This window comes from Artemia franciscana, chromosome 6 (genome assembly GCF_032884065.1).
Source record: "Artemia franciscana chromosome 6, ASM3288406v1, whole genome shotgun sequence".
NCBI lineage: Eukaryota > Metazoa > Arthropoda > Branchiopoda > Anostraca > Artemiidae > Artemia > Artemia franciscana.
The window spans coordinates 36,907,649-36,922,253 of NC_088868.1; the positions used below are offsets into that span (position 1 = coordinate 36,907,649).

Here is a 14,605-nt window from a genome sequence, read left to right on the forward strand (position 1 = left end):
AACTGATGCTGTTTGCCAAGCATTAGCCTCGTCGAGAACCAAGACAACTGGAATAATCAAGAATGTTCTTGCCACAGAGGAAAACGTGCAGCTTGCAAATTGGTTAAGGAATAACAAGTTCGCCATTATTGTAGATGAATCTACGGACAAGTCATGGACCAAAGTTTTGGTCATCATTGCAAAGTATGTGGATGCTAATTACAATGTTCGTGAAGTTTTTTTGGGTCTTCTTGACGTGCACGACGCGTTAAGTGCCGGCCAGAAGAACCTGATTATGAAATGTCTTTCAGACCTTGGTATACCTATACAAAATTTAATGGGTATAGGCTTCGATAATGCTAGTGTGAATTCTGGGTCTGTGAAAGGACTAGGGGTGCTGCTTAAAGAGGAAGTACCAAATTTGTTCATTCTTGGTTGTACAAGTCACTCGCTCGCGTTATGTACAACATACGCCGCCAAAAAGCTACCAGAGGGTTTGGAAGTATTCAATCACGACATTGTAAACTATATTGCAAGCAGCCGAAAGCGCCAGGAAGAGTTTAAAAAGTGTCAAGAATTTGCACGTGTAGAGAGCCACCGCCTACTTCAAGTGGGAAACACAAGATGGCTATCATTGGAAGCCTCTGTCAAGAGAATCGCAAGCCACGGAGAAGGTGATGCAGCAGGAGATAAATCTTCGAAAGAAAAGGCAAGTCGGATTTTGGCTTGTATGAAGGACCCAAAGATTAAAGGTTACCTGTACTTTATTGCCTTTGTCCTTGAAAAGGCAAACGAACTGAATATAGAGTTCCAGAGCAGTAAAACTCCCATTCATAGGCTCTTGCAGAGTTCCAGAGTGACTTATCTTGCTCTTTTGAGATGCTTTGTGACAAAAGAAGCAATAGCAATCGCAGGAGATCCATTCAGGGTCAAACTAACTCCACCAAATTTCCTAAAACTGGAGGAGCTCAAGCTTGGGCCGAACACCCTGAACTATGTCGCTACATCGTCTAGCGCAGGTCAACTGAATAGGCAGCAAGTGCAAACAATCCATACAAACTGTTTGAGCTTTCTCGTCGAAATGTGCTTGCAGGTATCAATAAGAATTAATTACAAAGATGAAACATTGGTGAACCTTCGTTGTATAGATCCTACCGTGGCCGTTTCTGGAAAAGTGGATACTATTGTTCCACTCATGATCCGTTTCCCGAACCTGCTTGGTGACAGCGAAGGTGAAAGTGACACTCGACGAGATAAGCTGGAAGTTCAATAGACTAAGCTGGCCGAGTAAAAGAGGATCTCCCGAAATTTGAACCAAGCGATGATCCTGGAATCTTTTGGAAGCAGCTGAGTGACGTCAAGGACTGCATATCTAGGCCAGTATATTTGGAAATTTCCAAGTTCATGTTGACATTGTGTGCTCTTCCTCATTCCAGCGCAAGCGCAGAAAGGCAATTTTCTATTTTGAACAGTTTGAAAACAAAAATTAGAAATCGTCTCCAAACTGAAACTGTGAGTGCACTGATGTTTGCAAAGCAATATGTGATCAGATGCTCCGCCGATGCTGGAAGCAGCAACTCCTGGAAAATAGATGACAGTCTTCGTCTTTCATTCCAGAAGTGGAAGGGAACATCGAGATCCACGAACGTAAATCTCATTTGTAGCAACGCAACTGGCGTCGATCAAAATGAGGAAGAGGAAATAGATTTTTGCGACTGATTCAAGAGTCATTCTTATTTTTTTCGAAAATGATCTGTAGTACAATAAAAAATGATCTCTAATAAACCAGTGATTTGGATAAAAAAAAGCTGGGCATCCGTAAAGGAACAGTAAACTTGACTCAAAGTTGACTTGGGGAGCTAGCTGACATATCAAGAATGTGCCCTGAGTCGATATTGAGAGTAAGAAAAATTCTAGTTACGACCATTGCAGTTTCCGGGCAGTTTCCGAAAATTCGATTTTTGGTTTAGTAGAAAAAAAAGCAAAAGGTTTGTGTGCCGCAACTAGGAATTGAGCCCACGCCGTTTTACCGGTGTGACGTTTGACTATGGTCTACACGTAAAAAGGCGAACTTTGACAGTACATAAGTGCATAATTACAGTGCATAAGGGGCAAGGGCCTGCCAGCTAGCTCTGGGAACAATAAGGAGGGGTTTCGAGATAACAAAGAAGGGGGGTCCTGTCGACAATAAGTCCCTGTACATTTATCTAAGCCCCCCTGGCCGGTTTGATGGCCGAAAGTTGCCTAGTCAAGTTTACTGTGCCTTTAACGCCTCTTTACTGCCTAGTTTTGCTAGATGAGTCGAATAATAGTCCTGCTTTCGACCACATGCTTCACGCATTGCTTAAATCTGGGGGTATTTTTCTCTTGTTTTTCTGCTAGAAAAAACCTTTAGCCTCGGAAATCTTTACCTCTAAAAACTACCTCAGTTCACTAAGTTCAGTTCACTGAAAGATAAAGACTTTTCGAAATTAGCGTAAACTACTCTCGAATTGTATGCAGTGTGTAATGCAATGCAACTGCAACTTGATAAACTGGACAGCTATAGTAAAACTGGTTCGAAAACATAGTTCAAATATGAGTAAGAAGGTGCAAGAAGACGTTCTGCACTGTCGCAGCCGTAGTTTGTACTCTAAACGCGCCGCGTATGCTGCGCAAGGAAAAATAGATCTTGACAAAAACGGCTGTCTGGAATCCGAAAGGTGAAGCCTGGCTTTGATTGACAGTTGCGACTTTGAAGCAAAGATAGATATTTGAAAGGGACATCTAGGAAACACTGGTAGACAGTGACATTAGCTATCATAATTATCATGAAAATGCGGAAGGGTTGGCTTGACTGTCCGGAAGCCCCAGGCGTCTGGAAAATGAAGCCGGGCTTGAAGATTTTTACTAACAATAATTTATTTTAACCTCGTGTGATCCCGCTTAAAACACCTTGAAATAATTTTTGGAAGTTTTGAATAACATATCAAAAACAAATGTTTTTAGACATTTAGATGTTTCGTAATTTTGTATAGCTGTCTTCATTTGAATAGCTTACAAATACTAAATTTAAGGTAATCTGATAACATATTTATGACAAAATACAACTAGATCACCTTTGGAAGAAAGAGTACATTTATTTTCAAAAAGTACTGCTTTTCTTAAAATGTACTGCAAAAGTACTACTTTTTTCAAATGCACTACCAACTCACTACTTTGAAAAAGTGTACTAAAAAGAGTACAATTTTTCCATCGCTGGCAACTCAAAGCGCCACGCAGCTTATTACGTATGTGCGTACAATGCTTTAGTGAAAATAACAAAGGTATTCGTAGAAATGCTGTAATCTTTGTGTGATCGAAAACGCGATTAAAAGTTTTAATTGATCAACACCAAGCAGGATTACGCGAAAATTGCATATTTAGCAAAAATTTTGTGTAGCACTTATTTAGCACCCTGTTCTCGAGAAAAATAGCACACTTTGGACAGGAGCAGATGGCAACCCTGGAAACCAGACCTCTAGAAATTTCGGAGCTCGTGTATCCTTATAGTCAAGCTAATTTGATTTTTCGCTTGACTTGTATGACATAATATTTCTCCTGTTGTAGGGTGTTGAAATAGTGTGGAAGAATCAGCCCAATAAAACTTTTTCGTGTGTTATAATCGTACATCACCCAGCATATCGTATCACCTCTGTCTACATGTACTTACCACTAATAATGTACTACTACTAACAACACGGTCTAACTCCACCTGAAGCCTAAGCAACTACGCATGCTCCTCGTCCACCCTAATCAATCCAAAGTGTTACTCTTGAACCAAGGCCGTATCCAAGGGGTGGGTTAGAGGGTTTGAATCCCCCCTTCATCTGGAATGTTTGCCCGACTTTAAAAATGCATACGAATCAATTTTTGATGCGTTTTTAATTTTTTTGTGTATTCCCCCAACCCGCCCCCCAAAAGAAAACATTGTGGATACAGCCCTGTTTTGAACTTGTCCCATAAAGTTCTAACTTCCTTTAACACCTTCCTTGTGACCTCTTTCCACCCATTTCGGTGACGGCCTGCTTTTGCCAAAGCTGCATACATATATTTTAGATAGATGTTTTATATATATATATATATATATATATATATATATATAGATACGGTGTATAAAGTATGAGAGAAAGTACATTTAAATTGGAATGTTAATTTTAGCATAGTAGGAGTGATTTTGCGCGAAGGGTTTCCTGTCCAAAAAGCATATGATACATCATATATATGTATTTGCTTGCGGTAGTACAAAAAAAGCTTAACTTGGGCAAAGCCTTCAACATTACATTACCAAAAATGAAATTTATTGCAAACGTGTATCCCCCGCGTGTTGGCTTGCTGGTTTCCTTGAAGTGTGGATTGAATTTTGAATATCAGTATCATAATATATTCTACTGTAATACATTAAGTTATTACTAGAGCATATTATTACAGTATACATGTATAATATATTGTTATTGTAGTATATATTGTAATTTATACTGTTAGGGGACAGAGCGTTCCTCGGTCTCCTAGCTAAGCCCAAATATGTTTCACAAATCGCGCGTATTTTCCTTCTCGATATCCCAAATTAAATGAAGAGGGCCGCACAGACAATAACTTTATTTGGTTTGATAGAAATTCTGAAGGGTAATGGGACTAAGCCAAGCGGATGGTATAGTCGTAGCTACAACCACTAGCTACAATGGAGACGTACAAAAGAATTAGAGAAGAGCAAGAAGAGGGAGAAGGGCAATGGGACTAAGCGAAGCGGATGGTTTAGCCGTAGCTGCCACCGGTAGCTACAATGGAGACGTACAAAAGAAGTAGAGACGAGCAAGAAGACGATTAAGGGCAATGGGACTAAGCGAAGCGGATGGTGTAGTCGTAGCCGCAATCGGTAGCTATAGTAGAGACGTATAAAAGAAGTAGAGAAGAGCAAGAAGAAGAAGGGCAATGGGACTAAGCCAAGCGGATGGTATAGTCATAGCTGCAACCGGTAGCTACAATGGAGACGTACAAAAGAAGTAGAGAAGAGCTAGAAGAAGAAGAAGGGCAATGGGACTATGTGAAGCGGATGGTATAGTCGTAGCTGCAACCGGTAACTACAGTGGAGACGTACAAAAGAAGTAGAGAAGAGCAAGAAGAAAAAGAAGGGCAATGGGACTAAGTGAAGCGGATGGTATAGTCGTAACTGCAACCGGTTGCTACAATGGAGACATACAAAAGAAGTAGAGAAGGGTAAGAAGAAGAAGAAAGGCAATGGGACTAAGCGAAGCGGATGGCATAGTCGTAGCTGCAACCGGTACCTACAGTGGAGACGTACAAAAGAAGTTGAGAAGAGAATGTAAATATAATTTTGGTGATTTGAAGGAGTGATTATGTAATTCTGATGGGCAATAGAACTAAGCGAAGTGGATGGTATAGTCGTAGCTGCAATCGGTAGCTACAGTGGAGACTTACAAAAGAAGTAAGAAGAGAAGATAGATATAATTTTATCGATTTTAAATCGGGGGTGTAAATTTTATGTTTTGTGTTTATATTATCTGACCAATGGTGTGGTGGTGGTATTTTTTTTGGGAGGGAGGTGTTGGGACCTTTTGGCTCATGTGGTTAAAAAATGTCACTTTTGTAAATTTAACTTTGTTTTATCTTCAACTGCAATATTTCATTCTCGGAATGAAAGTGTCTTGGAAGGGCATGTAATCTGGTGAACATCCGAATGAAATATTGAAATAGTTCAATATTTCATTCGATCCTGTTAGAATCATCTAATTAATTCAAGCTGAAAAGCAAGATACAAACCTCTTTCGCAAGAAAATACAAATATTTAATTTTACTCGCTGTAGACAATAAAACCACCTTGTGCACAATTATTAATGTAGTTTTCCTGCTGCAACGCGTAGCATGTAAGGACGTCTGATACCATCAGATTCATTTTGTTAGTATCACCGTTGGCTGCCAGTCTTAGAGACAAAAGACTCCAAAGTAAATTTTTCCAGCACCAAAAGGAACTTCCCAGTTAGCTCTGGTAAAATAGATTTTAGATCTTAAATGCTTCAACAGTTCGAAAAGCTAACGAGGAACAGTTCAAAACAAAGAAATCTTATAATCTTTTACTAATTGTTAAGAAAAATGCTGTCTAATCAATGTATATACAACATAAAACAACAGAAACTTTCAAAGCTGCCAATCTGTAGTTTAGCATTAATTACTCCATAGGTAAGACCCCCGAGGCTCTAAAGATTGCCTATGCTAAACTAGAGCATAGGTCACCAGATTACATATCATTCCAAGACACTGATAAAAAGTTAAAAGAAAATTTTTAAGTACTCAAGAAAATACAGTTGAAAAAATTTCTGAAGTCAAAAAATTCGAAGTTCAAAAAAAGGGGACGAGGGGGACAAACATTTTGAAGGAGGGGTATTAGGCTCCCTCGGATGAGGAACACGGATTATCATAAGTCTCTCTAAAAGAAATGCCATAGCAACTGATTCATTGGGGAGCATAACTTCGCACGTTTACTATACCCAAGCGCGTGATAAGACCAATTTCATTCAATCTAAATAAAAAAATTTATTCATATAATTAAATCGTCAAAGCATGCATTTCATCTTTTTTTGTTAATCATGCCCAGACAGGAATATGATGCAAATGAAATGCCGTTTGGATTATGCTAATGATTCAATGAAGTAGGTAATGTAAGTAGAGTTAAAGGCATTAAGAAGTGATAATTTATCAAGACTCATCTGAGAGAGATGAGTTGGATTTTTTGTAGTTAGAGACATATAAAGTGGGAATTTATTAATAATCTTTGAGAAACAGGCACTACTACCCGCTCAGAAGTGGCATAATAAAGTCTGAAATAGATGAATTTGGTTTTTACCGAAGACAGAGAGAGATGAATCGGATCTGTATTAGAGTCAGAGACATAAGAAATGGGAATTCAGAAAGAATCTGTAAGACACTTACACTACTACCAGCTCACAAGCGGTATACTAGTGTCTGAAATAGATGACTTTTTTTTTTACCAAAGTCTGAGAGTGATGAATTGGATTTTTTTTTACTTAGAGAGATCTAAAGTGGGAATTTGTCAAGATTCGGTCAGACAAAAACAATACTACCAGCTCACAAGTGTTATATTAGAGTTGGAAATAGGTGAATTAGGTTTTTACCAAATTCTGAGATAGATGAATGGATTTTTTTTAGAGTTAGAGACATATGAAGTGGGAATTGATAAAGATTCAGTCAGACACATACAATACTGCCAGCTCACAGATGTATACTAGAGTCTAAAATAAGTGAATTAGGTTTTTACCAATGTCTGAGAGTAATGAATTGGATTCTTTTTAGAGTTAGAGAGATGTGAAGTGGGAATTAATCAACATTCAGTCAAACACAGAAACTACTACACAGACATTACTATCAGATCACAATTGTGTACTAGAGTCTGAAATATATGATTTAGTTTTTTTGCCAAAGTCTGAAAGAGATGAATTGGATTCTTTTTAGAGTTAAAGGCATTATAAAGTGGGAATTTACCAAGATCCAGTGAGACACGGACACTACTGTCAACTCACAAGTTGTATACTAGAGTCTGAAATAGGTGAATTTGATTTCTTACCGAAGTCTGAGAGAAATGAATTGGATTCTTTTAGAGTTAGAGACATATGGAGTGAAAATCTATCAATATTCAGTCAGACACAGACACCACCACCAGTTCACAAGTCGTATACTAGAATCTGAAATAGATAATTTAGGTTTATACCAAAGTCTGAGAGAGATAAAATGATTTTTTTTTTAGGGTTAGAGACATATGAAGTGGGAATTTATCAAGATTAATTCGGACACAGACAGTACTACCAACTCACAATTGATATACTAGAGTCTGAAATAGGTGAATTAGGTTTTTACCAAAGTTTCTTAAAAATGAATCGGATTCTTTTTAGAGTTAGAAACCCATGAAGTGGGAATTTATCAAGATTCAGTCAAATACAGCAACTACTACCAGCTTACAAGTAGTATACTAGAGTCTGAAATAGGCGAATCAGGTTTTTACAAAAGTCAGAGAGATAAATCGGACACTTTTTGGAGTTAGACACATGAAGTAAGATTTTATCAAGGTTCAGTCAAAGACGTACACTTCTATCAGATCACGTTTGGTATACTAGAGTCTCAAATTTGTGGATTCTCAGCGGGTTTTTGCTTGTCTGTGTGGATTTTGGAAAAAATTCAGCTCATTTTTCTTACACAGCTCATCTCTCTGAAAACCCTGTTAACCTTTCTTGGATTCTAATATACCCGTATGAACCCTCTAGTAGAATATATGTCTCTGAAAATTAGTTTTCTTACATGTCCGACTTTTTAATAAGCATTCTAATCGTCCGATTCGCTACCTTACCCTAAAGATAAAGCAAACATAAAAAAGTAATGCATACAATATTTTTATTTAAATAATGACATGTAGGATATCATTATTAAAATAAAAATGAATGCTTTTAATCCATTCCATAAAATACTTAATTATGTTTTCTCTTGACTTGGCACTTATTACATTTTCGGATCATATACGAGTTTTAACATGGTTTGAGCTACAATCTCATCACACATTTCATCAGAGGTATTATTGAGTTCATTGACTATATCTATTGGTATACGATCAATTGTAGTAATAATGGTCACATGTGCTTTGTTTATCATCAGTTAATCTTTTTACCCTGCTGTTATATTGTCTACCACTGCCCTTTTCATTCTACTTTAGATTTCACTGTCTATTAAAACATTGTTATTAAATAGTTTACAGTTTTGCCAGATAGAGACAAGATATATTTGTGACATTAGTGCAGCAGTAGACCTTTCGTTTCCCCTTTGCTTTCAATTGAATGCTAATACCAGAAAGATGATGCTAGGATCTGTCAACAGGTAACGTGTTACCACACGTTTTTGTTATTGTTATTTTATGAAAATAAATAGAACTTTAACTTGAACCAACAGTAGCAAAAAGCTGGCATTCGTCATCAACAAATAGTTTCAGACTTGCATTATCTTAGAGCACTAACTTCTCTGGAAATGCTACTTTCGCATATTCATCATCATAAAAGTTGAATTTTTTCGGCACTCCAAGAAAATTTGGTTTTTAGAAATTTTAGCTCTCAATGGCATGTCAACGCGCGCATACATTTCCAATAAGATCTCTGTTATTGCATGTCTACTAGCTCAAATATTTGTCTTTGTCAGCATTCAACACAACCAAAACATTATTTTGTGCACATACTATCGTGGAATATTTCATCTTCACTTTTTTTTAATATGATGCAAGTGTTAATCCTTCCAGTGTACAATTAATATTGATCCAAACATACAATAAACCAAGTACTCTCGACCACCAACCACAGAGTACTACGGGGGTGGCCACAAAAAAAATTGAAAAACCATGTTCACCAGATTACATGCCATTCTAAGAAACTGAAAGAATTTTTAAAAATTTACCAATCCCCCCCCCAAAAAATGAAAAAAATTCTTAGTTAGAAAAGTTCTATGTTCAAAATATTGTAAGTTCAAAAGAAGGGGAGGGTGGGTAAAAGTATAGGGGAGGGGAAAAGTTAGGAGGAGGGTTATTGGTGTTTCTTGGTGGTGGGACATGGATGACCATCAGTTCTCACTAAAGAAAAATGTCATAGCATTTGATTCATTGGGGAACATAACTTCGCCGGTTTTCTATTCCCAAGCGCGTGATAAGATCAATTTCATTCAATCCAAATAAAACATTTATTCAAAGAATTAAATCGTCAAAACACGTATTTCATCTTTCCTTGTTAATCGTGTCTTGACAGGAATATGATGCAAATGAGATGCCGGTTGGATTATGCTAATGATCCAGTGAAGCAGGTAATGTAAGTATGTTAATGCTCTAGCCTAGTATGGGCAATCTTTAGAGCCTTGGGGGTCTTACCTCTGGAGTAATTAATGCTATACTACTATAATCAATTATACTTTTTTTAGCTTTTTTTGATACTTTTGTTTTAGTTTTTTCAAAGCAGGATACTAGAATGATTTTGGGCCTTCCCTTTCCTGAATTTTAAAAGAAAATTCTGCTACCTCCAATTAAAAAGAAAACAAAATTTATGCTTTCCACTGAGGCAAGTTTCTCTAAATCTTTCTAAACCAATGAATTATTTAAAAGAGGAGAATTTAATTTGGTTTTCTAAAATTTCTAGGAAAGTAGGTGTCAGCGTTTAGTTTTATGTTCTTAATTTGGATCTATCAAAGCTCTACAAGTTGTGGCAGGACTATTCAATCAATTCCAAACAGCTTGGCCTCAAACATCATCAGTTTATTAAAGCGGACTGTCTTTCTCTTAAGCCCAAGAGCTAGGAATCCATTGATTTGTCAATAAACTAATTAGCCTAACTAATTAAATTAACTAATTAACCTAACTTCACTTTTTGAGTATGGTTGGGATATCATACAAGTACCATAAGTGCGAGGTCCTAATTTAATATAGCAGTTATTTGTTGTTATCAAGGCCATATCGAGGAGGGGGATAGGGGTTTGTGACCCCCCCTAAATATTTTTCCAGCTTGTAAAAACGTAACAAATATGTTTATAGCCACATTTTTGGTGCGTTTTTTTTTGTGTTTTTTTTTTTGCGGTTAACAAATTGTAGTTTGAGACTTCTTTCTTAACTTACCTGTGTCTTTCTCAACCAACAAATAGATGATTATTCCTCGTCCTCGCGTTTGGAGGCATGCACATTTCTTGTGGTAGTATTATTAATGTATTCTGTTATTTATAGGTTGAAGCTTTGAAAAGAGAGCTTTCTGAAGATAATAGAGAAAGGGAACGACTCAAGGAACGTGACAAGGCTCCATCTGCGCCTCTCGCATCTATCCAAAACCTTCAACCTCCGGAGACTAAAAAATTCAGGGAGGTTGACTATGTTGGTTTTGCAACACTGCCAAACCAAGTGTACAGAAGAGCAGTAAAAAAGGGATTTGAGTTCACTCTGATGGTTGTTGGTAAGTACAAAATGTAAATAACTGAGGGAAATGGAAGTCCATTAATTAGAAGCACACACGAGGAGGACACACCGGCAAGCAAGGTCGTATCCGGTGTGGGAGGGCTACCGGGTTCGACCCCTCCCCCGAATTTTTTCCGACACGTAAAAACGTAAAAACAAAGGATTTAATCAAGTTTGTGATGCGGTTTTTTACCACCTCTTGAAAAATTTCCCCCCTACAAAATTCCTGGACAAGCCCTTACTGGCATATCTCTCTCTTATATCTCGTCTTGAATAAAGCTTCTGCTACGAGAACCTTTTAGCAAATTCTCAATAGTTTTAAACTTTTGCCTTAAAAGTTCTCTTTACCACATCTTTTCCAACTTTGTGAGAATTGTTTAGCATAGATTGAGTCACCTCAACCTGACAAAATATGTGAAAAAAGTAGTATAAACAAACATAATTAATTGTTTTGGTGGCTGGCCCATCTGGCAGCAATTTGAGTAACGAATAGAGACGGCATATGACATGAGTAGGGGATGAATGACAAGGGAACGTGCCAATAGCAAATTAAGCCTCTCTATCCCGTTAATGGATGTTTCAAATTCCAATCTCTAAATGGTTTTGATTCCATCGGAAATTTGTTTTCGAGGAATAGTTATATTAAAAGGTCTAAGCAGTTGTACTTTGAAATAAAATGCATTGGAAACAAAGCTAGGGCCTTACGAACCACGTGGTCTTTTTACAGCCTTCTGGAGCCTTTTAGGTCCTTGGGCAAGCAATGTAATTAATAGACTTACAATGCTCGGCGTTCTCTTATATTTCATGAATGTGCAGTACAAAATTCTGGTAATAGAATTCCATACGAATTTCTTCACCGTCCAAAGCCTACGTTAAATTGCTATTTTCAGTTGTTTATTAGAGTCTCTTCAATGTTGAAGCATACAATAAAATGGTATGAAAACTTACCTGATGGGTCGGATGCTACACTTATAAAGGCCCCGCCTAGTTAGAGTTCTATACGTAGGCTATTTCTTCACCGTCCAAAGCCGACGTTAAATTACTATTTTCAGTTGTTTATTAGATTCTCTTTAATTTTGAAGTCCACAATAAAATGGTTTAAAAAAATTCTTGATGAGCTATATGCTATCAAATCTTGATGAGATCAAAATTCTGAGATAGCCATTTTATTCAGCGTAGTCAAAAACCTTGTAACTATGTTTTTGGGGACGACTTACTCCCCCACAGTCCCCGTAGGAGGGGCCACAAGTTACAAACTTTGACCAGTGCTTACATATAGTAATGGTTATTGGGAATTGTACAGGCGTTTTCAGGAGGATTTTTTGGTTTGGGGAGGGGTTGAGAAGAGGGGGATATGCCGGGGGAACTTTCCATCGAGGAATATGTCATGGGGGAAGAAAATTTCCATGAAGGGAGCGCAGGATTTACTAGCATTATTCAAAAAAAAATTGAAAAAATAAATATGAAAAAGTTTTTTTTTCAGCTGGAAGTAAGGAGCAGCATTAAAACTTAAAACTAACAGAAATTATTACCCATATGAGGGGCTCGCCTCCTCCTAATACCTTGCTCTTTACGCTAAACTATTTTTATTAATGTCAACTATTTATTCTACGGCTTTTGCGATTCAGGGGTCATTCTTAATGAATTGGGACAAAATTTAAGATTTAGTGTAAAGAGAGAGGTACTGACGAGGGGGCGAACCCTCTCATATATGTAATAAAAACATGAGAATAAAAAGTTCTTTACGTAAGCTAATTTATAAGTTACGTATATCTTTTACTAATAAAAAGATTCGTAAAAAATTAAAAGTTCTAGTTGCCTTTTTAATAAACCAAACAATTGGAGGGCAACTAGGCTTCCTCTCCAGCTCTTTTTTTCTCAAATCATTCGATCAAAATTATGAGAAAGCCATTTAGACAAAAAAAAAAAAAAAAATGCAAATTTCGTTTTAATTATTCCTCTGCGGAGAGCCAAAATCAAAACGTGCATTGATTCAAAAACATTCAGAAATTAAATAAAAACAAGAGCTAAGAGCTCATATGGCACTTGTGACGAGGCGAGAAGAGCTAAGAGCCAAGAGATCATATGGTATGAGCTCTAGCAAAATTCTATGAATCAATAGTTTGATTTAAAAAGGAAAATAAGAGGCTTAATGCCGGTCAAGATTTAAAATAAGAGCTCTGAGTCACAAAGTCCTTCTAAATATCAAAATTCGTTAAGATCCGATCACCCACTCGTAAGTTATAAATACCTAATTTTTTCTAATTTTTCCTCTCCCTTTTGACCCCCCCCCCCGATGGTCGAATCTAGGAAAACGACTTTATCAAGTCAAATTGTGCAGCTCCCTGACACACCTACCAATTTTCATCGTCTTAGCACGTCCAGAAGCACCAAACTCGCCAAATCACTGAACCCCTCTCCTCAACTCCCCCAAAGAGAGCGAATCCAGTATGGTTCAGTCAATCACGTATCAAGGACATTTGTTTATTCTATCCACCAAGCTTCATCCCGATTCCTACACTCCAAGTGTTTCTCCAAGATTTCCCCCTCCAACTCCCCCCAATGTCAAAAGATCTGGTCGGGATTTGAAATAAGAGCTCTGAGACATGAATTCCTTCTAAATGTCAAATTTCATTACGATCCGATCACCTGTTCGTAAAATAAAAATACCCCAATTTTTACGTTTTCCAAGAATTCCGGTTTCCCCCTCCAACTCCCCCGAATGTCACAGGATCTGGTCGGAATTTAAAATTAGAGGTTTAAAGCGCAAGATCCTTCTAAATATCAAATTTGATTAAGATCTGGTCACCCTTTCGTAAGTTACAAATGCCTCAATTTTCAAAATTACCCCCCCCCCCAACTCCACCAAAGAGAGCAGATCCGGTCCAGTTAAGTCAGTCACGTATCTTAGACAGGTTTCGATTCTTCCCATCCAGTTTCATCTTGATCTCACCTCTTAAGTATTTTCTAAGATTTCTGGTTCCCCTCAACTGCCCCCCCTCCAATTACGCTGGATCCGGTTGAGATTTAAAATAAGAGATCTGAGTTACGAGATCCTTCTAAATATGAAGTTCCATGAAGATCCGATCACTCCTTCGTAAGTTAAAAATACGTCAATTTTTCTTATTTTTCAGAATTACCCCCCCCCCCGCAATTGAGCGGATCCGTTCCAATTATGTAAATCACGTAGGCAAGACTTCTGCTTATTTTTCCAACCAAGTTTCATCCCAATCCCACCAATCTAAGCGTTTTCCATTATTTTAGGTTTCCCCACCCCAAATTTCCCCCAATGTCACCAGATCCGGTCAGGATTTAAAATAAGACCTTTGAGACACGATATCCTTCTAATATCAAATTTCATGGAGATCCAATCACCGTAAGTAAGTTCGTAAGTTAAAAATACTTCCTTTTTTCTAATTTTTCAGAATTAACCCCCCCCCAACTACCCCAAAGAGAGCGGATCCGTTCTGGTTATGTCAACCAAGTATCTAGGACTCGTGTTTTTTCCCCACCAAGTTTCATCTCGATCCCTCCACTCTAAGTGTTTTCCAAGTTTTAGGTTTCCCTCTCCCAACTCCCCCCCCCAAATGTCACCAGATCCGGTTGGGTTTA

The 14,605-nt window shown here is 37.6% G+C and overlaps 1 protein-coding gene across 10 annotated transcripts in view; it reads left to right on the forward strand.

The window, feature by feature from the left end:
* Positions 1 to 14,605, forward strand: part of LOC136028378 (septin-7-like) — a 201,454-nt gene that overhangs the window by 89,482 nt on the left and 97,367 nt on the right. For all 10 annotated transcript variants that reach the window (XM_065706185.1, XM_065706184.1, XM_065706182.1 and 7 more), the window contains one exon: positions 10,769 to 10,991. In XM_065706185.1, coding sequence (XP_065562257.1) covers positions 10,769 to 10,991 — 223 coding nt within the window. The remainder of the gene's footprint in view (positions 1 to 10,768; positions 10,992 to 14,605) is intronic.